Raw genomic sequence first — 26,489 nt, 5'->3', positions numbered from 1 at the left:
GAACCCCATCTCTCTCCTCGTTCGAGAACATGAATACACTTGGTTTTCATTTCATTTTAGCTCCAGGGGAAGGGGAGCCAGAAATCGCAGGATAAAGCAGCCCCCCCCCCACTCCCCAACCTACCCAGTCGAATCAGCCGTTAGGAAGAGGCCGAACGCCCAGCGGCTTGGAATAAAACCAGCTTTTGCAAAGATAGAAAAAACTGTTCCAGTTAAACCAAAGTGGATTTGATTTCGCCTCTTTGCCAAGTGAGAGAAAATCCTTATTTGCTTAACTTAAAAGTCTCATGGGAAGGTCTCTCCATCTGCTGGACTAGATCACGGATCTGAGAATCTGGCCAAGTCGGTCCTCGGAGCTTAATTGATCAGTTGCCCTGGCAATGAGCATGAAACTTTTCCGCCAGAGAATTACTTCTACTTTGCGTTCTCACTAGAGTCGTCATCCCGCTGCTTCCTTGAACTCTTGCTTGGAAAATAACTTCTTGGCTGCTAGGGTGCGTTGCAAGCTTTGAGTTGCAAAAGGCAACTCCCTCTACAGTTTGCAAGCTAATCGCAGCCCGTAATTGGGACCCCATCACGGGAAAATAGCCCCTTGTGGACCCCATAACTGGACATCTAGCCTGTGTTAAATCTCTAACATTAGTTAGGCGCAGCGCCCTCTGACGGCTCACTTGCGAACTGCAGCCTGTATTTTGGCCACTTCCATGTAGCGCCTTCTGGTGGTCAGCCTGCGAACCACAAGCACGTGTTTAAGCCATCAGTGTTGCAATGCATCCTAGTGGCCAAAATGTGAATTGCATCCACATCTCCCAAAGCTTGCAACGGACCCTAGTGGCCAAAAGGTGAATTGCGCCAACATCTCTCAAAGCTTCCAACGCACCCTAGCGGCCAAGAAGTGAATTGCGTCCACATCTTCCAATCGCAACGCACCCTAGTGGCCAAAAGGTGAATTGCGCCAACATCTCTCAAAGCTTGCATCGCACCCTAGTGGCCAAAAAGTGAATTGCACCCGCATCTCCCAAAACTTGCAACGGACCCTAGTGGTCAAGGGTGAATTGCACCAACATCTTCCAAAGCTTGCAACGCACCCTAGTGGCCAAGAAGTGAATTGCGTCCACATCTTCCAATTGCAATGCACTCTAGTGGCCAAGAAGTGAAATGTACTCACATCTTCCAAAGCTTGCAACACACCCTAGTGGCCAAGAAGTGAATTGCACCCACATCTTCCAAAGCTTGCAACACACCCTTGTGGCCAAGAAGTAAATTGTGCCCGCATCTCCCAAAGCTTCCATCTCTTCAACATTCAGTTGCTGCTAGGAGATCCAGAGCTCATAGAGGACATGAAACGCCTAGAGAAGAGGGGCAAAGAGCATTTTCACGTTGCCTTTTGGGTTGAGGACAAACCACATGAGAAGGCCGGATCCGAAGTGTCCCAGCGGTCACAAGCGGCTTCCTCTCACTCCTCTAAAACAGCCTCTTCTTCTCGTCCCAAGGTCACACCGGATGAGAAGGCCGAAACCGAAGTGTCCCATCGTTCGCATGTGCCATCCCAGCGGTCACACGCCACTTCTTCCCACGTCTCCAAGAAAGCCTCATCCCTCTGCCCAAAGCCAATCTCGAGCGAGCACCAGGGTCTCGCAGCAATCTTCCCATCACAGCCGGATGTCACAGGCCTCTACAGCAGAATATCTCTCCACCCGGGCTGCAGAAGCACAAGTCGAAGCTGAGGTGGCCAAGGCAGATCTAGAGTTGGCGAAGGGAAAGTTAACCAAAACTCTGGCCAACCTTGATTTTCTTCAGCACAATAGCAATAGCAGTTAGACTTATATACCGCTTCATAGGGCTTTCAGCCCTCTCTAAGCGGTTTACAGAGTCAGCATATCGCCCCCAACAATCTGGGTCCTCATTTTACCCACCTCAGAAGAATGGAAGGCTGAGTCAACCTTGAGCCGGTGAGATTAGAACCGCTGAACTGCAGATAGCAGTCAGCTGAAGTGGCCTGCAGTACTGCACTCTAACCACCGCGCCACCTCGGCAAGTGGGAACCTATGGAAAAAATAGTGCAGGCTGACGCTTTACTGTCAAAGGCTAATAGCATTTTCCTCGACTTCAATCTGGGAAGGTTGGAAAAGGAGAACTTGCATAAGCGTGCCGAAACCTATGCAGACGACCAGCTACAACAGGGACCACCACCAGAACAACAAGCTAGTGGGACATCTAAAACTGTATGATCTGGATCACTAGACCTCTCCCTCGGAATTGGAGAGCCTACCCCAACAAGCCCAGACACACGGAGTACTCACAGCAATCCCTCCCGCGGCAGCAAATAATCCTCAGCACGCATGCACACAGATAGCTGTGAGTTGCAACCTCCACGTTGAGGCGAAGGCGTTCCAGCCATTCCCCCAAGGAAACTCCAGCACGATGGACACGATTGGCCTACCAAACAGCAACAAGAACAACTATTGTCTGCGTCGTGGCAGGATGGAATCGTCGGGAAGTATTCTGTGGAAGAATACCGGCTATCCTCGGCTACCACCCCTGCTCTTAAAGACCGTACATAAGGGAGGTCACCAACTCCGTGGGGTATGACTTGCCGCCATCCCGTGCCTACAATGCCCAGCCCACACAGTTCTCACGATACCTCGGCGAAGGAAGGTGGACTTGGCATTTTGTGGGGTAGAGAAGTTCTCTGACGCACCAGGCAAAGAGCATATCCTATGGAAGCATATTTTCTTGCACGCCGTTTGAGAGTTGGAACCTATTGATCAGCACATACATACAATACCCTGGCTAGGCCCGAAATCTGCACAATGAGTAAAGCAAATCTGCTCATATCATCTAGTTGATCCAATCAGCGTCCTTGAGGAAGTTTGGGGAGTCCTCGATCAACGGTATGGCGCACCCATGGGGGTAGAGTCCTTCCTCATGGAGCGAGTGGAAGAGTTTCCCGACATCCGTCTAAATGAACCTGAGAAGTTAGAGGAGTTTTCTATCCCCCTCGCAGAATTGCAGGCAGCTCAGAAGGACCCCGCCCTGAAGGGACTGGCGTCTCTCGACCGCTATAGAACGCAGAGTACTATCGTTCAAAAACTACCAAGAAAGCGAATTGAATAATGGACCGCACTGTCTTACAGGTCGGACAGTCGAGATGACCGACCCACCCTTTGCTGATCTTGAAGAATTTGTCGCCTACCAAGCGAGGCGATACCACGACCCTCGAAACCAAGAGACCGAGTTATGGGAATAGCACTCCCCACTTGCCAAAAGGATCCAGCCATAATTCCGCTGCGATCGGAAGCCCAACGCAGTCTATAGCAATAGCAATAGCAGTTAGACTTATATACCGCTTCCTAGGGCTTTCAGCCCTCTCTAAGCGGTTTACAGAGTCAGCGGTTTACAGAGTCAGTCTGCAAAGGGAGGGGGAGACCTTTGTGCCTGTACATAAAACACAGGTCCCTAACTCCACCATGAGCGAGTCAGATGTGCAACTGTCAGAAAAAAAAAATATTTAATATGTTTTCTATATATTAAGAAAAGCGAACAAGGGGATTATAGGCAACAAAAAGAGGGTTTTTTGATTACCCATGCGCGTGAGCGTTCTTGGAAAAGAGAATGATCGATAATACGAAAGGCAGAGTTTAAATACCTAATTCATGGGTGTCATCAAGGTGTTTCATAATACGGTTACATAATTGTACTTGGCTACTATGACAATAGTTTGGCTATCATCCCAATACTTACCGTATTTTTCAGAGTATAAGACGCTCCGAAGTATAAGACGCACCTAAGATTTTGGGGAGGAAAACAAGGGGAAAATATCTGCCTCTCAGCAATTTGCCACCTTGCAACGAACAGTACAGACAATATTACACTGTTTGTAGTGTTATATTTCAGACTGTACTTGTACAGGTGCCGTTAAAATTGATGGGCTTTCTGGAAGTATGCGTTATTCTCTGCTATTTAAAAGAGTAGCACTTTTTAAAACAATAGCAGGGGCCCTCTTCAGATCAAGCATTTATTTTAAAAAAGCTTCTTCATTTTGTTAAGCTGTCTAGAACAATAATAAAGCAGCCTTTAAAAAATAAGTCTAATAATTTGAACATTCTATAGGCATTTATAGTTGTTGACATACCTCCTTGCAGCAAACAGCAAACAGCCTGATTAGCACAAGAAAAAAAAATTGTATTGTATTGTATTTTATTATTTGTATGCCGCCCTTCTCCGGGAGGACTCAGGGCGGCGAACAATTCAAAGGGGAAAAAAAAGGGGGAACATAAAAAGACAAAATACAAATAATAAAAGTAGACAACAGTCACACAACCATACATGTCGAGAGGGGAGGGAACTCATCACCCCCAGGCCTGCCGGCAAAGTCAGGTTTTGACAGCTTTTCAGAAGGCCTGGAGAGAGGTGAGGGTCCGAATCCCTGCGGGGAGTTCATTCCAGAGGGCCGGAGCTGCCACAGAGAAGGCCCTCCCCCGGGTAGTAGCCAGGTGGCATTGGCTGGTAGATGGCACCCGGAGGAGGCCAACCCTGTGAGATCGAATGGGTCTGTGGGAGGTAATTGGCAGCAGGCGGTCTCTCAAGTACTGCCTCCCAACAATTTGCCTCGTGGAGCAAACAGCAAGTTTCACTTTCAATTTTTCCCGATTATCAGCTGTTACAGGCTGCAGGGATTGCTCTAATCTATTGAAGCCCCCGCAAGCCCCCCTTTGCTGCAAAGAGGTAAATTGCTGGGAGGCAGAGGCCAAAGGGTGGGGGCCGGTGGGTGGGTGGGGCTACATTCAGTGAATAAGACGCACCCAAATTTTCACCCTCTTTTAGGGGGGAAAAAGCTGCGTCTTATACTCCGAAAAATACATGCGTGTTTAAGATGCGTGACGTTTTCAGTTCTTGTTACAAACAATACAGATTTCCCATACATGACAATAACAAGATAATTAATCAAGGTATATCAACTTCTTGAGAACACATCAGATGCCAACATCCCCTCTTGTTGACTTCATTTTAGGACAGAGCCAAGGGGGGGGGCAATTTTTGACAAAGGTCAAAATGACCTCCCCAAAGTGTTTCTTCCTGCTAAATAGAAATGTAGCTACAGGCTTGATAATACCTGAAATCTTATTCAAAATGGAATCTGTCAGGTTCATTCCTTTTCACACTAATAGAGAGATAGATAAATGATAGATAGATAGATAGATAGATAGATAGATAGATAGATAGATAGATAGATAGATAGACAGACAGACAGACAGACAGACAGACAGACAGAATAATAGAACAACATAGATAGATAGATGATAGATAGGGGTAGGTAGGTAGGTAGGTAGTAGGTAGGTAGGTAGGTAGGTAGGTAGGTAGATATAGATAGATAGAATAATAGAAGATAGATAGATAGATAGATAGACAGACAGACAGACAGACAGACAGACAGACAGAATAATAGAACAACATAGATAGATAGATGATAGATAGGGGTAGGTAGGTAGGTAGGTAGGTAGGTAGTAGATAGGTAGGTAGGTAGGTAGGTAGGTAGATATAGATAGATAGAATAATAGAAGATAGATAGATAGATAGATAGATAGATAGATAGATAGATAGATAGATAGATAGATAGATAGATAGATAGATAGATAATTTAATACTGTTTAAGTTAGTTGCGTAAAGTTTGTCTGAGAACAGCAATCGTACGTTTGGACCAGAACAATAGATAAATAGTAGGTAGGTAGGTAGGTTGGTTGCTCCTGGTTCGGCCCAGATCAGGTGAATCAGTAGTAGCGGCAACGGGAGGCTCCACCCACCTGCCCGGACACTTCTATGCTCGCACGAACGGGAGCGCGCCCAAACCAGTAGTAAAAAAATTGGCGACGCACCTCTAGATAGATAGATAGGTGGATAAATATATGAGAGAGAGAGAGGGAGGGAGGGAGGGAGATAGAGAGAGAGAGACAGAGAGGGCATTGACAGCGGAGGAATTCTGGGAATTGGAGTCTATTCATCTTAAAAGTGGCGAAGCTTTAAAAACCCTGAGCCAAACAAACTGAGTTTCTTTAGTGCTTCTCATTAGAGAAGAAGGCAGCTACATCAGGGTCAGGCTTATATCCCATTCTCCCCTGTATCTTGAACAGCTTAAAATATGATCCTGGAAGAATTCCTCTTGACTTCCAGCCTTGAGTTCTTTAAGCCTGTAAAAATATTTTGTCTTTTCTGACTCCTCTAGAACCCGAGTATTCCAGATGCCTTGTGTTACCGCGACAATGACTGTCCCCGGGGAGAAGCCGTGATAGCCGGCAACGGTATATATTTGCTATTAAATATTATTTCAGATAGATTGGGTTTGGCATTTTTATCTACTCCCTCCCTGAGTCCTTCCCAAGGACTTAGGATAGGCAAAGGTTCATCACCAAATCTCCAGAACCATAAAGCCTACAAACTTTAAATTTGGCATGTATGTTCATCTTGGCTTCTAGGTGCTCGCTAAGAAAGGATTTTTCTAAATGACCGTCCGATCATCAGTATTTCTTATACGGTATTTATATATATCTGGATTAACACACTCTGATGCTAAGGAGTTAGATGTTCTATTCCCCCTCCCTACCTGAAAAGAACTCTGTTCCAACTGCCACTTGGGGGTGGGAGTGTGGGCAGCGCGTGACTCATCTGGCCTGCGGTCTGGGAGCTTAGACATTCTACTTCCCCCTCCCCACCTGAAAAATGCTCTGATGCTAAGGAGTTAGACTGACGGAGAGATGGGGATAAGATAGGAGAGGCCTCTGTGGGGCAAGCCTGAGGGAGAGAAAGGGAGAGGAGAGGCTTCTGTGGGGGCAAGCCTGAGTGAGAGAAGGGGAGAGGAGAGAAGGGGCTTCTGTGGCGAAAGCCTGAGGGAGAGAAGGGGAGAGGAGAGAAGGGGCCTCTGTGGGGCAAGCCTGAGTGAGAGAAAGGGAGAGGAGAGGCCTCTGAGGAGCAAGCCTGAGGGAGAGAAGGGGAGAGGAGAGGCTTCTGAGGGGCAAGCCTGTGGGAGAGAAGGGGAGAGGAGAGGCTTCTGAGGGGCCGTGACCCGTCAAAAGCGCGGAGGACAAAATCGCGCTCGACGAAAGCGCGCATGTGACGTCATCACAGCGCAACGAAAAAAATTAAACATTGAAATAAAATTAAAATTAAAGCAAGCTGATTCACATAAAGGTAAGGGTTAGGTTTAGGTTTAGGTTTAGGGTTAGGGTTAGGTTAAGGGTTAGGGTTAGATTTAGAGCGTTAGCGTTAGGTTTAGCATTAGGTTAAGGGTTAGCGTTAGGTTTAGCGTTAGGTTAAGGGTTAGGTTTAGGGTTAGATTTAGGGTTAGGTTAAGGGTTAGGTTTAGGGTTAGGTTTAGGGTTAGGTTTGGGGGGGTTAGGGTAAGGTTTTAGCTTTATTTTTACATTTTTCGATCACAGCGCGATGTTTTCGTCGCGCTGTGATGACGTCAAATGCGTGCTTTCGTCGAGCGCAATTTTGTCCTCCGCGATTTTGTGGTGGAATCCTGAGGGGCAAGCGTGTGGGAGAGAAGGGGAAAGGAGAGGCTTCTGAGGAGCAAGCCTGAGGGAGAGAAGGGGAGAGGCTTCTGGGGAGCAAGCCTGAGGGAGAGAAGGGGAGAGGAGAGGCTTCTGAGGGGCAAGCCTGAGGGAGAGAAGGGGAGAGGAGAGGCTTCTGAGGGGCAAGCCTGAGGGAGAGAAGGGGAGAGGAGAGGCCTCTGTGGAGCAAGCCTGAGGGAGAGAAGGGGAGAGGAGAGGAGTCCGATTATATAGTTTCATAGTGGAGCACGGGTATCCGGCTAGTAATATTATAGTCCTTGCTCCAGAATTATTCCAAGCCAATCTGCATTTTGCAATTGACTGATGGTAATTTATTATAATGGGAATGTTTCATTGCGTAGTCAGCCAGGCTGAATTTGGTATTTTTGTCCACCTGTCCAGTCCTTTCCCAGGTAGCTGGGGATAGCCAGATGTTGATGTTTAATAATATTATATGTCTCTTCGCAGAATTTAATTTAACCTCAGGTCAAGTTGGCTTTTGAAATTGACTAATAGCTATTTATTCTGACAATGATCATTCATTTCAGAGTCAGCCATGTTCAGACTGCATTTGACATATTTCTCCACCTACCCCATCCTTCCCAAGTATTTTCTTGTTATGTGCGCGGCTGCGCAGGTGTGCAGCTTAGAGGGAACATTGTTTACGGCCCTTTTTCACACAACCATTTTAGCAACCCCATGGTCACACGATCAAAATTCAGAGGTTTGGCAACTCACTCGTATTTACGACGGTTACAGTGCCCCCCGGGGGGGGGGCATGCGATCCTGTTTTGCGACCTTCTAATAAGCCAAGGTCAACGGGGAAGCCAGATCCACTTAACAACCGTATTTCTAACTTAACAACTGTGGTGATTCTCTTAACAACTGCGGCAAGAAAGGTGGTAAAATAGGGCAAAACTCACTTAACAAATGTTTCACTTAAGCACCTATAATTGTTGAGTCATAAGTCAAGGAATACCCCTAAAATCTCACTTAACTGCATTCAGTCACAACAGCTTAGGTACACAGGATTAAAACATCAAAGGGAACAATACCACTTCATGGCAAGTAGAGAGGAGAAATAAATCCTTTTGTAGCAAGATTAAAAACCCCAGAGAAATCTGTTTAAAAAAAATCAAATGGGGCCTCTCACTAACGTAATTAATTAAAATCAAGTACTGCAAAAAGCAAGGACAAAGTGTTTGAAATCCCTCTGTGCACCAGAGCTCTTAATTCCCCTAGAGATAATAAGTCATCCCTATTTTGCTAATTATAGGATGAAGGGGGGCTAATTGTTCTTCTTGGCATTTTTTTCAAATAACCCTTTTTTTTTAAACAAAGGGGAAAATCCTCCTGCCAATTACCTCCCAAAGACCTATTAGATCCCACAGATTAGGCCTCCTCCAAATTCCATCCGCCGGCCAATGTCGACTGTCGACTACTCGGAGGAGAGCCTTCTCTGTGGCTGCTCCGGCCCTCTGGAACGACCTTCCCGTAGAGATTCGGACCCTCACCACCCTTCAGGCTTTCCGCAAAGCCGTCAAGACCTGGCTGTTCCGGCAGGCCTGGGGCTGATGAGTTCCCAGCCCCACTCGAATTGTTGTGACTGTTGTATTTTTTAAACTGTTCTTTGTAATTTGTTTCTCGTTTTGTTTGTTCTTGTATTGTTCCCTTCCCCTTGGTTTGTTAGCCGCCCTGAGTCCCTCTGGGAATAGGGTGGCATACAAGTTTAATAAACCCTTAAACCCTTAAGCCGACTTTGCAAAGGTGGGAAGAAGAGGAGAGTGCCAGGAGATAAAGACGTAAGAAATAAAACATTAAAACCCTAATCTAGATGTCCCAAAGGTGCTTTTTTTGTTTCAAGAGGCAACTGGACTTTCTGGTTTTTCCTTTGAAAATGTTTCGCTTCTCACCAAAGAAGCTTCTTCAGTTCTGACTGGATGGTGGGGAACGGAAGGATTTACACTCCTTGCAGACAGCTGGTCATTTGCATCCATTAGAGGGTTGTTGAGGCCACTTGGAGGTTTATCTGTGTTCTCAGGGTCACAACACAGTCTTCATCAGTTTCAAGAAGGTTCCACACACATTTACACCACTCAGGTGACCCTGAGGACAGAGATAAATACCCAAGTGGCCTCAACAACTCTCTAAAAAGGACCACCATTGAGCTCAAAATTCTTGTTGCTGAGCGAGACATATGTGAAGAATGAGTTTCGCTCCGTTTTCGCGCTGTAGCTGTTCAATGAATCGCGGTAGTTTTTAACTACACACCGTTGTTAAGTGAATCTGGCCTCCCCATGGACTTTGCTTGCCAGAACGTCGCAAAAGGGGATCGCGTGACCCCAGGGCCGCTGCGACTGTCATGAATGCGAGTCAGTTGCCGAGCGTCTGAATTTTGATCACAGGATCACGGGGATGCCACAACAGTCGTAAGTGTGAAAAACAGTCATCAGTCACTTTTTTCAGTGCTGTTGTAACTTCGAACAGTCACTAAACAAACTGTTGTAAGTTGAGGACTGATGGCATATGCAGGGGAGGTAAAAAAAACCTCTCAAAACGGAGTTTGCAAAGGAGAGTTTACAACTCCACCCATTTGCTGTGCGTAGTGTGTTTGGCTGCAACCGCCATCTTGACTTTTTTGACCTATCCGCCACCGTGCCGGCTGTTATCTCTCCTCCTCCCGAGCCCCCCCCCCCCTGAAAATTATTTCAGGGATTCACAAAATTATAACCTGGAGGACATTTTAGAGCCGAGGTGGCGCAGTGGTTAGGGTGCAGTACTGCAGGCCACTTCAGCTGACTATTATCTGCAGTTCAGCGGTTCAAATCTCACCGGCTCAAGGTTGACTCAGCCTTCCATCCTTCCGAGGTGGGTGAAATGAGGACCCAGACTGTGGGGGCGATATGCTGGCTCTGTAAACCGCTTAGAGAGTGCTGAAAGCCCTATGAAGCGGTATATAAGTCTAACTGCTATTGCTATTGCTATTTTTCTAATCTGTTTCTTTGCTCCTACAGGTATCAAGACCGGACGGTGTATAAAAGTGGGGAATAATATCAGTGGGACATGTGAAATCTTCGCTTGGTGCCCGGTGGAGAAGAAAGACAGAACCAAGTGAGTTCAACAACCACAAAACAACTTTTCCATAGAAGCTGAGGCCCTGAAGGCTAGAATTGGGAGGGTCCCTTGAGGTCATCTACTCAACCCCTTTCTTACTCAGTATAGAATTCAAGCTAAAGCATCTATGAGAAATGGCATGCCAACCATATACTTAAAGTTAAGGGGAGCCCAACCTTTCTGCCCCCCCCCTAATTCCACCATGATATGGAAACCTCCGGTAATCAAAGGTGCTTTTTCAGGAGGCAATTCTTATTTCTATTCTACTCTACTCTTATTTCTATTCTATTCTATTTCAAATTGTATTCTATTCTACAGTATTTTGAATTTTGTTCCATTCTAAATTTATTCCATTCCCTACTCTACTCTATTCTTATTTCTTTTTTCTATTCTATTCTAAATTTATTCCATTCCCTACTTTACTCTGCTCTACTCTATTCTTATTCCTTTTTTCTATTCTATTCTAAATTTATTCCATTCCCTACTTTACTCTGCTCTACTCTATTCTTATTTCTTTTTTCTATTCTATTCTGTCCTATCCTACTCTATTCTATTCTTGTTTCTATTCTATTATTTTTTTCTATTCTATCCTATCCTACTCTATTCTTATTTCTATTCTATTCTAAATTTATTCCATTCCCTACTTTATTCTACTCTATTCTTATTTCTTTTTTTCTATTCTATTCTATCCTATCCTACTCTATTCTATTCTTATTTCTATTCTATTCTTATTTCTATTCTATTCTAAATTTATTCCATCCCCTACTTTACTCTACTCTACTCTATTCTTATTTCTTTTTTCTATTCTATTCTGTCCTATCCTACTCTATTCTATTCTTATTTCTATTCTATTCTTATTTCTTTTTTCTATTCTATTCTATCCTATCCTATCCTACTCTATTCTATTCTTATTTCTATACTATTCTATTCTTATTTCTTTTTTTCTATTCTATTCTATCCTATCCTACTCTATTCTAATTTTTATTCTATTCTAAAATTATTCCATTCCCTACTCTACTCTACTTTACTCTACTCTACTTTATTCTTATTTCTGTCCTGTCCTATCCTACTCTATTCTTATTTCTATTCTATTCTATTCTTATTTCTATTCTATTCTTATTTCCATTCTATTCTTATTTCCATTCTATTCTTATTTCTATTCTATTCTTTCTATTCTATTCTTATTTCTATTCTATTCTTATTTCTATTCTATTCTTATTTCTATTCTATTCTTATTTCTATTCTAATTTCTATTCTATTCTTATTTCTATTCTATTCTAAATTTATTCCATTCCATTCCATTCCCTACTCTATTCTTAATTCTATTCTATTCCCAGAGAATAATCATTCGACTCTAAAATTCAATTCAATTCCATTCTGAAAGAATTCAGTTAATCGATCTATTTATTCATTTTTAAGATCAGCTCTTCTGCTTGATGCGGAGAATTTCACGGTTTACATCAAGAACAGCATCCGTTTCCCCAAGTTTAACTTTTCCAAGTAAGTTTTTTCCTTCTTCTTCTTTTTTTCTTTTCATCATTTTTGACACCATTCTAGAATCTAGGAAATATTCTGACAGCAGGAACAAGTTGCCAAATTTTGGAAGAAGCGGGGGGGGGGGGGGGACGGACCAGAAAAGGGCTCTTGTGGATACGTAGATCAAAATTTGTGAGAGAGGGGATTACGAAAAGGAAAGGAACAATAAACAGCTTTTCCAAGATGTCAGATTTAAGTGCTGATACAAGACTGAAATTCTAAATTTCAGAAGAGCTGAGGTGGCGCAGTGGTTAGGGTGCAGTACTGCAGGCCACTTCAGCTGACTGCGATCTGCAGTTCAGCGGTTCAAATCTCACCGGCTCAAGGTTGACCCATCCTTCCGAGGTGGGTGAAATGAGGACCCAGACTGTGGGGGCGATATGCTGACTCTGTAAACCGCTTAGAGAGGGCTGAAAGCCCTATGAAGCGGTATATAAGTCAAATAAATAAATAAATAAATAAATAAATAATACATAAATAAATAAGAGCGCCCCATGTTTTAACTTTTTTTAAAAATATTAAATTTAACTCCCTAAGAGTCGAGGCAGCAGCATAAAACATTAAAATGATGAAAACAATAGATACATGAAAACAGAACAGTGTGCCCATCAGAACAAGTGTTCCTATTTTAAAAAGTCCGATGCAGATAATCCTCAACTTACGACCACAGTTGGGTCCCAAAATTCCATTACTAAGCAAGACAGTGGCTAAAGGAGTTTTGCCCTGCTTTCGCGAAATTTCTTGCCGTCGTTGAGTCAGTCACGTGGTTGTTAAGCGAATCTGGCAACTCTCATTGATTCTGCTTGTCAGAAGGTCGCAAAAGGGGAATTACGTGACTCCCGGAGGCTGCTGCAACCGTCATAAAGTACACGCCAGTTGCTAAGCGTCCTAATAATTTTGATCCCATGACCATGGGGCTGAGGCAACGGTGTGGAAAACGGTCGTAAAAGGAGGACTGTGGGGTTCTTTGTGCTCTCTCTGCTTGGCTGTTTCCTTACATTTCTTGATCTGCCCCCTGCCTTTTATCCCCAGAGCTAGGGTGGGGCTTCCGTAACATCCATCCCAAGGACCGGCCCATAGATTTCTACTGCTCTCCTCTCCTCTGCCTTCTGTGCGTCAGTTATTGGACCCAGCTGTTCCTCCTCTTCCTCATCAGCCACTTCCAGACCTGGGGGCTCTTGACTCTCCATCTGAGGGCTGACGAACGGCCTAGGTTCCACCCCCTCCTCTCTGCCAGCTGCATTCCCTCTTCCCCCTCGGAGCTCCCACCTTGATGCTGTCACTGACTCCCATGCCACCTCCTCCTCTGATTTGGCAGCTGGAGGGGCCCATGGCCACAACAGTAATAGCCGAGGTGGCGCAGTGGTTAAATGCAGCACTGCAGGCCACTTCAGCTGACTGTTATCTGCAGTTCGGCGGTTCAAATCTCACCGGCTCAAGGTTGACTCAGCCTTCCATCCTTCCGAGGTGGGTGAAATGAGGACCCGGATTGTGGGGGGCGATATGCTGACTCTGTAAACCGCTTAGAGAGGGCTGAAAGCCCTATGAAGCGGTATATAAGACTAACTGTTATTGCTATTGCTATAATATCATATTAGAAGGTAGTGGGTTTTGCAATGAGGAGGAGGAGGAGGGGGGGAAGAGAAGAAGGGTGGGAGGAGGAGGAGGAGGAGGACTGCAGGGTCCTTAGTGCTCTCTGAAATTGGTGGTTTTCTTGCAGACATTTCGCCACCGAACTAGATAATATCATCAGTTCCAGAAGGGAAGGGATTTCGCTCCCTGTTTATAGATACAGCTAGTCCTTGAGTTAGGACCACAATCGAGCCCAAAGTTTATGCTGCAAAGTGAAACATTTAAGTGAGTCTGGCCCATTTCAATTACTTTGGTTGCCACCGTTGTTAGGCGAATCATTGCATTTGTTATATTACTAACACGGTTGTTAAGTGAAGTCTGGATTTCCCCTTGATTTTGCTCGTCAGAAGGTGACATGACCCCCGGGACAATGAAACCGTCATAAATATGAACTAGTTGCCAAGCATCTTAATTTTGATCACGTCACCACGAGGCAACGGTCGTAAGTGTGAAACACGGACGTAAGTCACTCTTTTTCAGTGGCACTGCACCTATGAACGGTCACTAAATGAATAGTTGTAAGTCAAGGACTCACCTGGAGCAGCTTACCCTTCTGCCTTGGTTATTTGTTCTCAGCACCGTCATATTTTCGAATGGTCGTTAAGTGAGGATTACCCTGCTCCATTGCAATAACGAGACACTGTGATTTTTGAATGCCCTTCTCATTTTCTGTCTGATGTAGAACCAATGTCCTCGACACCCAAAATGATGCTTATTTGAAAAATTGTCGCTATGGAGAAGATCATCCGTACTGCCCCATCTTCTCACTGGGGAAACTGGTTAGCTGGGCTGGGAGCAATATTCGGGAGATGGCATCAGAGGTATGGAAAAAAAATGGGGGTCTGCTTCTTCCTTTTAGCTGGTGGTCCGTCATAAAGTGATCTCTTGGGGATTGGCTCAAAGTCATCCAGCCAATTCTCACGCCTAAAGTGGGACTAAAACTCACCTGCTCCTGGTAATTAGCCTAAAGTCATCCAGCTGGTTTTCATGCCTAAAGTGGATTAGAACTCACCGCCTCCTGGCGATTGGCCCAAAGTCACCCAATCAGCTTTCATGCCTAAGTTGGAACTAGAACTCTCAGACTCCTGGTGATTGGCCCAAAGTCACTCAACCAGCTTTCATGCCTAAGTTGGAACTAGAACTCTCAGTCTCCTGGTGATAGGCCCAAAGTCACTCAACTGGCTTTCATGCCTAAGTTGGAACTAGAACTCTCAGTCTCCTGGTGATTGGCCTAAAGTCACTCAACTGGCTTTCATGCCCAAGTTGGAACTAGAACTCTCAGTCTCCTGGTGATAGGCCCAAAGTCACTCAATTGGCTTTCATGCCTAAGTTGGAACTAGAACTCTCAGTCTCCTGGTGATTGGCCTAAAGTCACTCAACTGGCTTTCATGCCTAAGTTGGAACTAGAACTCTCAGTCTCCTGGTGATAGGCCCAAAGTCACTCAACTGGCTTTCATGCCTAAGTTGGAACTAGAACTCTCAGTCTCCTGGTGATTGGCCTAAAGTCACTCAACTGGCTTTCATGCCTAAGTTGGAACTAGAACTCTCAGTCTCCTGGTGATAGGCCCAAAGTCACTCAACTGGCTTTCATGCCTAAGTTGGAACTAGAACTCTCAGTCTCCTGGTGATAGGCCCAAAGTCACTCAACCGGCTTTCATGCCTAAGTTGGAACTAGAACTCTCAGACTCCTGGTGATTGGCCCAAAGTCACTCAACCGGCTTTCATGCCTAAGTTGGAACTAGAACTCTCAGTCTCCTGGTGATTGGCCTAAAGTCACTCAACCGGCTTTCATGCCTAAGTTGGAACTAGAACTCTCAGTCTCCTGGTGATTGGCCTAAAGTCACTCAACCGGCTTTCATGCCTAAGTTGGAACTAGAACGCTCAGTCTCCTGGCGATTGGCCTAAAGTCACTCAACCGGCTTTCATGCCTAAGTTGGAACTAGAACTCTCAGACTCCTGGTGATTGGCCCAAAGTCACTCAACCGGCTTTCATGCCCAAGTTGGAACTAGAACTCTCAGTCTCCTGGTGATTGGCCCAAAGTCACTCAACTGGCTTTCATGCCTAAGTTGGAACTAGAACTCTCAGTCTCCTGGTGATAGGCCCAAAGTCACTCAACCGGCTTTCATGCCCAAGTTGGAACTGGAACTCTCAGTCTCCTGGTGATAGGCCCAAAGTCACTCAACCGGCTTTCATGCCCAAGTTGGAACTGGAACTCCCAGTCTCCTGGTGATTAGCCTAAAGTCACTCAAGTGGCTTTCATGCCTAAGTTGGAACTAGAACTCTCAGTCTCCTGGTGATTGGCCCAAAGTCACTCAACCGGCTTTCATGCCTAAGTTGGAACTGGAACTCTCAGTCTCCTGGTGATTGGCCCAAAGTCACCTCGCTGGCTTTCAGCTGAACTTCATTACTAGGTCGTAAATATCTATTGTGGGGGAGGGTCTGTTGTAACTTTGAATTGTTATGCAACCAGTTGTAAGTCAAGGACCACCTGCATTTAGGATGCCAAGTCTGGTGAATCTCCCCCGGTTTTTGAGGATAAATTACCCCCTTACGACCTATTAGATCACACAGATTAGGCCTCCTCCGAGTTCCATCCGCCAGTCAGTGTCGACTGGCAACTACGCGGAGGAGAGCCTTTTCAGTAGTAGCTCCGACCCTTTGGAACGATCTCCCCGTGGAGATTCGCACCCTCACCACCGTCCAGACCTTCCGCACAGCCCTCAAGGCCTGGCTATCCCGTCAGGCCTGGGGATAAAGATTGTAATCCATCCCCACCCGAATGATGAATGAATGTTGTGTTCTATTTTTACTTATGCATTGTTTATGTCTTACTGTCTTGTATTCCCCTCCCCATAAATTGTAAGCCGCCCTGAGTCCCCTCAGGGAAAAGGGCAGCCTATAAATAATAAACAAATTAAAAAAAAAACAGTTTCCTAATCTTCTGCCAAAACTGGAGAAAACCTTCCTCTGTTTTGTTTTGAATCCAGGGCGGGGTGATTGGCATCCAGATCGAATGGAATTGCAACCTGGATAAAAAACCGTCAGAGTGTAACCCTCACTATTCTTTCAGTCGCCTAGACAACAAATCTGCGGAGAAGTCTGTCTCCTCTGGATACAACTTCAGGTAGAGGAGGAGGAGGAGGAGGAGGAGGAAGAGGAGGAGGAGGTGGTGGTGGTGGTGGTGGTGGTGGAGGAGGAGGCCGAAGCATCCTCAGTCTGCCACTTCGGCAGTTCAGTCTTTCTGAAATGACTTCGTTGGCCAAATCCGGATGGGATTTAATTGATCAGGTCAGCCAGGCTGGAAGGAAGGAGGAGTCAAGTGAGGGCCTAGCTTGGAATCCTTGCTTGGCTGCAAGAGACATAAGCTTGAGCTACATGTTCTGCTCCCCAAACACTACCAACCCTCTGAAGTGAACTCAAAAGACACGTTTGTTAGAAGCGCCGGCAGCCCCGGCAAAAATTTTCTCTCTCCCCGCAGGCGAGCAAGTCCGTCCGGCAGGGAGATGAAAAGTTGTCTGCCACATCTATTCATCTCTGTTCCCCCCCCCCGTCTTTGATCCCCAGAGCTAGGGTGAGGCTTTGCTAGCAACCGTCCCAAGGACCGGCCCATAGATTTCCACTGCTCTCCTCTCCTTTGCCTTCTGTGCATACCCGCATCAGGCACTTTTCCTCATCAGCCACTTCCAGACCTGGGGGCTGTTGACTCTCCATCGGAAGGCTGATGGAGGGCCGGGCTCTGCCCCCCCTCTCTCTGCCAGCTCCCCTCTTCCCTCTCGGAGCTCTCAGGTTGCCTTAATGCCGTCCCTGACTCACCCCTCTTCTTCCTCCTCTGATTCGGCTGCTGGAGGGGTCGGCGGCTGGCATCACATCCATGACAGTGGTGAAATGTAATTTTTTTTGCCACCGGTTCTCTGGGTGTTGCTTGGTGGACATGGCTTGGTGGGGGGAATGTCATGTGACTGGGTGGGCATGGCCAACACTTTTTTAATTTTTAAAGCCTTTCTTACTACCCATTCGCCCAAACCGGTAGTAAAAAAATGCTTTAAGAAGTGGAAAAAAACCGTCAGCTGTGCCATGCGATCGTGGGAACCATTTTCCCCCACCCTTTAAAGCATTTTTTAAAATACCAGTTCGGGTGAATAGATAGTAAAAAAAAATCTTTAAAAAGTGGGAAAAAAGATTGCCACGATCAGCATAGCTGATTGTCATCTTTTTTCACTTTGTAAAGCATTTTTTCCTGCTGGTTTGGGCAAATAGGCAGAGGGAAAAAATGCTTTAAAAAGCAAAAAGAAGCTTCTGATGATTGGGCGGCTTATAACTGATCTGCGCGATTGTTGGAAGCTTCCCCCCTTCCCCCCGCTTTTTATTTGCAACTTTTTAAAAATATTGGTATCATTTGAAGAAGAAATAAAAACTTAAGCAAAATGTTCATTTTTACTACTGTTACCCTTCCCAGAAAAGACTATTATAATTTTTCCCATTTATTCATCTCTGTCTATATTTTATGCCATAATGGTTCATAATTACACTTATGTAATTTCCCATTTAAAATTGTAATATAAACTCCTAAGTATATGACCTTTTTTTACTATCTCACATCCTGTTAATTTTTCTGATTCTTCTTTTTAATTTATCCTGGAGATGGTGGGTATCCAGCAATTTAGTACATTGCAGTAAAAATCTTTTGCCTTCCAAACTGAATTAAGATGATATCTTCTAAGTAATTCACCACCAATCCTGCAGGAGCCTCCCATTTATACTGTATCTGGTGATTTCTAAATTCATCAACTAGGAATGCATAATCCTTTCTGGATCTCAACATTTTAGGGGGAATTTCCTTCAGTACCTGCGACCTGTAATTTGCTTTCGTAAGTCGCTTGTAATATTCCATTCCTGGTAACAAAGTAGATTACAATATCGCTTGGTAATTGTCTCTGTCTCGCAATCCATGAATTAACACGATAAATTTTTTCAATCTGCCAGTCATATTCTGCTTTTGGTTCACCAATTAACTATTCGCCCAAACCGGCAGGAAAAACATGCTTTAAAAAGCAGGGGGAAAGCTGAGCTGCACGATCCTCGGAAGCTTCTTTTTTTTACTATCGATTCGCAGAACTGATGACAATCGTCCCTACGAGTTCGTGCATACCAGTGGTGGGTTACAGCCGGTACGTCCTGGTACGGGCATACCAATGCCTGTTGGGAGCCCACCTGCCCGCTTTACCTGTATTTCACCCAACTGGGCCATTTGCATATGCGTACGCAGCATACGGGGCCTGAGCGATGCTCCGCCAAGTAGCTGGAGCATCGGAGGGCGGTGGTGCGCATGCATGCACAGCGCACGCGCATGTGGTGGACGCCCTGCCCCGTCGCAGCGTGCCGGTTGCGACAGGATCCAAAACCCACCACTGGTGCACACTGGTAGAATTTCACCCCTGATCCATGAAGCCTCGTCTGATCGTTCCCAGGGGAAGGCAGAGAGTCTCGTGACATTCTTGTAACAGAGGTGATAAACAATAAAATTAATGACTTTCGTTAGAGTTAATCCTCGACTTACGACCCCTATGGAACCCCAACTTTCCATTGCTAAGTGAAGGAGCTTTGCCACATTTTACAACTTTCCTGCCACAGTTGCTAAGCGAATCACTGCAGTTGTGAAGTTAGGAACACGGGTGTTGAGCACATCTGGCTTCCCCCTGATTTTGCTCGTCTGAAGGTTGCAAAAGGGGATCATGTCACACACACACACACACACACACACACACACACACACCAGGACACTGCAACCGTCATAAGTACATGCCAGTTGCCAAGCGTCTGAAATTTGTGACCATGGAGATGCTGCAACGGTCATGAAGTGTGAATAACGGCCATAGGTCACTTTTTCCAGTGGTGTTATAATTTCGAACGGTCACTAAATGAACCGTTGTAACTTGAGGACCGCTCATAATCAGACAGCAACAAAGCCGAAGGGGAAAAATAAAGATTTTTCTTTAGCTCGGAAAATTAAATCATATGACATTTTCTGATTTATTTCCTTTTCAGGTTTGCCAAGTATTACCGGAGGGCAGATGTCGATTTCCGAACGCTGATCAAAGCTTACGGGATCCGTTTCGATATCATGGTGAACGGCAAGGTGAGGTCAAATCACTACTGGGGAAAAAAAACACAGATATGCGAAGGCGGCGAATATGTGTAGCTCGAGGGTGGGATGAAGGCACAGTATGTTCTCCGAGCTTGTGGGTTTAGTTTTGAATGTTTAGTGACCAGGCTAAGTAACATCATCAGCAGAATTTGGGGGATATGAATGTCGGTGTTGTGCTTATAAGGGCTTTGTACGGTCAGTGGGTCTTATGTGGGGAGATCATGTCAGGTCAAGATCCCATTAGGTGAGGCTCTCGTGATGGTTTCCTGCTTGAGCAGGGGGTTGGACTAGAAGACCTCCAAGGTCCCTTCCAACTCTATTATTGTTGTGGCCGGCCAGCGGAGCAGATTTGGAGAGTGAGGAGGTTGGGGAGGAAACTGGGCCAGTCCTGGAATCTGGGGAAGGCTCGGATGAGGGCTCTGTGTCGGAGGCAGAGAGGGGGCCAGGGCCATCCGACAGCTATCAGTTGCCTTTGGAGTCAGACAGCAGTGGGGCAGAGGAACAGCTGGAGCCTGTTCCCAGTGTGCGCATGCGCAGAGTCGCCAGACAAAGGGAACAGCTAAAGAACAGGGGTCGACTTGGGAGTAAGGCCGCAGGTGGACGGTGAATGGCCCCTCCCAGAGGACATAAAAGAGGAGCGAAAGGGGAGTGGAGTTCGCTTCATTGGTTCGTGACTCTCCAAGGCTCCTTGGCAAGTTCTGCAGAGATCGGCCTGGCAGCTCTCCAAGCCAGATAAGGTCTGTGACCGTAAATCCTCCCTCGAAAGACTTTGCTGAATGTGAAGGAACAGAATTCACACTCAATTCATAAAAGGGTTTTTTGTCGGGACCAGGAGTTTGCTTCATTCTCTCGGGAAGCCTCGGTCAGAACAATTATTCTCTATTCTAAATAATAGAGTCCCGTTGGGAGAATTGTGCAAGGCTCAATGCCAGGGGTGTCAAAATGGCGGCCCGCAGCCCGGATGCATCACGCATTGGGCCACGCCCACCCCAGCTCTGCGAATGGGAAAAACATTATGATATATCACATGACGGCAACGTGATGCAGCGGGTTTGATACCCGGGCTCTAGGCTTTTGTTTCTCAACCTTGGCCACTTGAAGCCGCGTGGACTTCAACTCCCAGAATTCCCAAGCCAGAGATCTCACTAGGGAATCCTGGGAGTTGATGTCCACGCGGCTTCAAGGGGCCCATTTTGAGAAACAATGGTCTAACCAGTGCAGGAAGTCCTCGACTTACAACAGTTTAGTGATATTTCGAAGTTACAACGGCGCTGAAAACAGTGACTTCTGTTTTTCACACTTACGACTGTTTCCAACGCTTAGGAACTGACTCACATTTATGACGTTTGTGGTGTCTCGGGGTCACGCGATCCCCTTTTGCGACCTTCTGATGAGCAAAATCAATAGGGGAAGCCATGTTGTTCACTGAAGAATTGCAGTGATTCACTTAACAACCGTGGCAAGAAAGGTTGCAAGATGGGGCAAAACTCACTTAACGACTTTCTCACTTAGCGACAGAATGCTTTGGGCTCCATTGTGGTTGTGAGTCAAGGACTACCTGCATAAACTTTAAAATCTGTGCACAAAATTCACCTTTTTTTGTTTTTTTCCCCCCAGGCAGGGAAATTTAACATCATCCCAACGGTAATCAACGTGGGATCCAGTCTTGCGCTAATGGGAGTGGTAGGTCGATCATTTGGGATGGAAGCAATCAATTGCTGGATTACAGGCAATCCTTAGGAGTGGTGCAGTGAGCTAGAGGTGGAGCTCTTGCCTTACAATCAGGAGGCTGTGAGTTCGAGCCTAGGTAGAGGCAGATATTTCGCTCTCTGGCACCCCAACACCAATCTCCAATCTTTTTTAAAAAGAAGATTGGATAATCATCTCCAAGGCCCCTTACAACTCTGCTATTCTGTTCTGTTCTATTCTATTCTTCTGTTCTATTATTCTCTTATATATTCTATATTCTATTCTACTGTTCTGTTCTATTATTTTCTATATTCTATTCTACTATTTTCTATTCTATTCTATTATTCTCTTCTATAGTCTATATTCTATTGTATCCTATTCTAGCTTCTATTATTCTCTTGTATCTTCTCTTCTCTATTCGATTCTATTCATTCCAATATTCTATTTTTCTATATTCTATTCTATATCCTATCCTATCCTATTCTTCTCTTTTATATTCTGTTCTATTCTATTCTTCTCTTCTATTCTTCTCTTCTATATTCTATTCTATTCTTCTATGTTCTATTCTATTTTTTCTATATTATTCTTTTCTATATTTTATTCTATTATTCTATTCTATACTATTCTTCTATATTCTATTCTATATTCTATATTCTATTTTATTCTCTTCTTCTCTTCTATATACTGTTCTATTCAATTCTATTCTTCTCTTCTATATACTGTTCTATTCAATTCTTTTCTTCTCTTCTATATTCTATTCTATTATTCCCTTCTATATTCTGTTGTATCCTATTCTATCTTCTCTTCTATTATTCTCTTCTTTTCTCTATTCGATTCTCTTCATTCCAATATTCTATTTTTCTATATTCTATTCTATATCCTATCCTATTCTTCTCTTTTATATTCTGTTCTATTCTATTCTTCTATATTCTATTCTTCTCTTCTATATTCTCTTCTCTTCTTCTCTTCTTTATTCTCTTCTCTTCTTCTCTTCTATAGTCTCTTCTATTTTTTCTAATATTATATTATTCTTTTCTATATTTTATTCTATTATTCTATTCTATTCTTCTATATTCTATTCTATATTCTATATTCTTTTATTCTATTCTTCTCGTCTATATACTGTTCTATTCAATTCTTTTCTTCTATATTCTATTCTATTCTATTATTCTCTTCTATCTTCTATTCTATTCTATTCATTTTCTATATTCTACTATTCTATTCTCTTTTCTTCTGTTCTCTTCCCTTCGTCTATATTCTATTGTATTTCATTTTATTCTATTTATTCCTATTTCCATTCAATTCTCTATATTCTATTCACATAATAATCGAATACAATAAGACAATAAAAAAGCCCTCATTAGAATAAGCGTGCAACTGCAAATGTGAAACCTTTTTTAAAATTACTGTTAGCAGAGTGGATTTTCCACTCTGTTCATTCATGTGGAATTGTTTCTGCCGTCCTACCCACCCAGGGGGCGTTCCTCTGTGACCTGGTGCTGCTGTACCTTCTTCGAAAGAGCGAGTTTTACAGAGGGAAAAAATACGAGGAAGTGAGGTAGGTCACCCACAGCTGCAAAGCATTCTCGATTCATAGAGATTCCCTTATTTCCTGACAGCGAGAGCAATTCATCAGTGGAATGACTTGCCTTCAGAAGCTGTGCATTGCTCCGTCACTGGAGGCTTTCAAGAGGCTAGATAGCAATTTGTCTTAAGGTCTGATTGAGCAGGGGGTTGGACTAGAAGACCTCCAAGGTCCCTTCTGTGTAAAAAAACAACTATCTATGTATTTGTAAGCGTCTACGTTGATCTGATGGTATGTACATCACTAAACAAAGTGTGTAAACCTTCCAAATAGCAATAGCAATAGCAACAGCAGTTAGACTTATATACCGCTTCATAGGACTTTCAGCCCTCTCTAAGCGGTTTACAGAGTCAGCATATTGCCCCAACAACAATCCGGGTCCTCATTTCACCCACCTCGGAAGGATGGAAGGCTAAGTCAACCCTGAGCCGGTGAGATTTGAACAGCCGAACTGCTGAACTGCAGTCAGCTGAAGTAGCCTGCAGTGCTGCATTTAACCACTGCACCACCTCGGCTCTTAATGCTGAAACGGGGTACAGGGAAGGGAGAGAAAGTCTTAAAATTGCATCAGATCTTCCATTTTTGTGATTGGTCTCAAGATGGAGATGTCACTCTCAAAATGATGGGCTCTAGGTCACCAAAAGCCTTGAGTAATCTAAAAAAAAAAATCCCTTGGAAAGTTGCAAAAAAAAACTTTAGGGAATCCCTGGAAGGTTGGCATTCAAACACATCAGCCATCTACAGACACACAGAGATAAACCACATTTGCACACCATTTCAAAAGAGACAATCAAAGGCCATGAAGGAAACAAACAAAAGTCTGGAACAGATCCTTTCTAGCAACCCAGATAAGCGGGGATTAACCCCAGACAAATCATGAAGCAGAGAACAACAATCAAAGAAGTACCACGGAGAAGACCACTGGCTGCGTAAGCTACTACAGATTTTCTAGTCTTTTTGCTTCCTTCTTAGCTTTTTATTGTCTCTTTAGGATGACTGATAGTCTATTAATATATTGACAAACTCCACCCCAGGATACCCTACTACAGATAGTCCTCGACTTACAACAGTTCGTTTAGTGACAATTCAAAGTTACAACAGCCCTGAAAAAAAGTGACATGACCATTTTTCACACTTACGACCATTGCAGCATCCTGACCGTCACATGATTTACATTCAGATGATTGCCAACTGATTCATACTTATGACGGTCGCAGCGCCCCGGGGTCAGGTGATCCCCTTTTGCCACCTTCTGACAAGCAAGCTCAATGGGGAATCCAGATTCGCTTAACAACCACGTTCCCAGCTTCACAACTGCAGTGATTCACTTCACAAGTGTGGCCGGAAAGGTCGTAAAATGGGGCAAAACTCACTTAACCAATTTCTCACTGTGCAACATCAATCCTGGGTGGTCGCAAGTCATGGTCGTAAGTCAAGGATTAGCTGAAATACACTCATACATACATATATATATTCATAGATTTTCACGGGTACAGGTATGCAGGCTTTGGTGTATTCGGGTCTTTTCCCATGTAAGATTGAGAGTATCTTGGCGACGTTTCGACGAGGTCCCACTCGCCATCTTCAGGTGGTGTCTTCGGCTTCGTGCCTGTACGAGCAAAGCGTGATCGGAGCTGCCATCCCTCTATAAATACTAGTGGTGGTGTGTGGAGTGCTAGCGCTGTTGCTGCAAGCAGATTGGCTGTGTTGTAACATCTTGATTATGTTACAACACAGCCAACCAATCTGCTTCCAGCAACAGAGCCAACACTCCACACACACACACCAGTATTTATAGAGGGATGGCAGCTCCGATCACGCTTTGCTCGTTCAGGCACGAAGCCGAAGACACCACCTGAAGATGACGAGTGGGACCTTGTCGAAACATTGCCAAGATACTCTCAATCTTACATGGGAAAAGACCCGAATACACCATACACCAAAACCTGCATGTATGTATGTATGTATGTATGTATATATATGTATGTGTATATATATGTATGTATGTATGTGTATATATATATGTATGTGTATATGTGTATATGTGTGTGTATATATATGTGTGTGTGTGTGTGATACAACAATATATATATATATATATATATATATATATATATATATATATGTATATATATATATATATATGTATATATATATATATATGTATATATATATATATGTGTGTGTGTGTGTGTGTATATATATTTATTTATTTAGTGTCACAACCGCTGGTATGCCCCAATTATGGGAGGAAGCTAACTGCTTCCATTATCTGTCAATCGGCTCATCACAAGAGTCCATCACGACTCTTGTGACGAGCCGATTGACAGATAATGGAAGCAGTTAGCTTCCTCCCATAATTGGGGCATACCAGGGGTTGTGACACTAAATATATACCTTCTTCCCTGGCTTCAGATGATAAGGAGGAGAGCCTGTGGCTTAATGGCTAAGACGTCTGCCTAAGATGTAATATAGCCCAGGAATCCCAGTAAGGGTATGGCTACCTGATGAGAGCTAAATAGCTTGAAATAGATCTATACTAGTCTCCCTTTATTTATTTATTAGCACAAATACCACATATATATATATGTATGTATGTATGTATGTATGTATGATATCCCACCCTCAGCATAAATATAACAAATGTAACAAAAAAGGCAACAGTAAAAAATATTGGGTTTCTGTCTGGATGGACTCTTGTGACGAGCCTAATGACAGAGAGTGGAAGTGTGACCTTCTTCCCATACTTGGGCATACCAGGGGTTGTGACTTTAAGTATATACCTCCCACCCTGGCTGGCTGATAAGGAGTCGTTCTCTGTAGCTCAAATGGTTAACTCCCTGCCTGGGAGGCAACAGAGCACAGGTTCGATTCCCAAACTTGGGTATGGCTAGCTGATGAGAGCTAAATAGCTTGAAATAGATCTATACTAGTCTCCCTTTATTTATTTATCAGCATAAATATAACATATATATATATATATATATATATATATATATATATATAGATAGATAGATAGATAGATAGATAGATAGATAGATAGATAGATAGACAGACAGACAGACAGACAGACATAGATAGATAGATAGATAGACAGACAGACAGACAGACAGACAGACAGACACACACACTGTACACAGGCAGCAAACTTCCCACTCAACAGCCCTGATGATGTTACCTAGTTGGGTAATGAGACGTCTGCCAGAAAAATAACCAGGCTTACAAAGATTCCGCCTT

General features: G+C 44.2%; 1 protein-coding gene across 1 annotated transcript in view; it reads left to right on the top strand.

Annotated features, from left to right (window-relative positions):
* The window catches only part of P2RX5 (purinergic receptor P2X 5), a 38,917-nt gene that overhangs the window by 11,949 nt on the left and 479 nt on the right, over positions 1–26,489 (top strand). Inside the window, exons 4-11 of the mRNA XM_032216140.1 lie at positions 6,224–6,299; positions 10,565–10,661; positions 12,084–12,164; positions 14,515–14,653; positions 16,821–16,957; positions 19,879–19,969; positions 21,596–21,661; positions 23,143–23,225. Of these exons, the coding sequence (XP_032072031.1) occupies positions 6,224–6,299; positions 10,565–10,661; positions 12,084–12,164; positions 14,515–14,653; positions 16,821–16,957; positions 19,879–19,969; positions 21,596–21,661; positions 23,143–23,225 (770 nt within the window). The remainder of the gene's footprint in view (positions 1–6,223; positions 6,300–10,564; positions 10,662–12,083; positions 12,165–14,514; positions 14,654–16,820; positions 16,958–19,878; positions 19,970–21,595; positions 21,662–23,142; positions 23,226–26,489) is intronic.

Source organism: Thamnophis elegans, chromosome 4 (genome assembly GCF_009769535.1).
Source record: "Thamnophis elegans isolate rThaEle1 chromosome 4, rThaEle1.pri, whole genome shotgun sequence".
NCBI lineage: Eukaryota > Metazoa > Chordata > Lepidosauria > Squamata > Colubridae > Thamnophis > Thamnophis elegans.
Note: the sequence above shows the minus strand (reverse complement) of the source record. Positions and strands in the feature narration are given on the sequence as shown.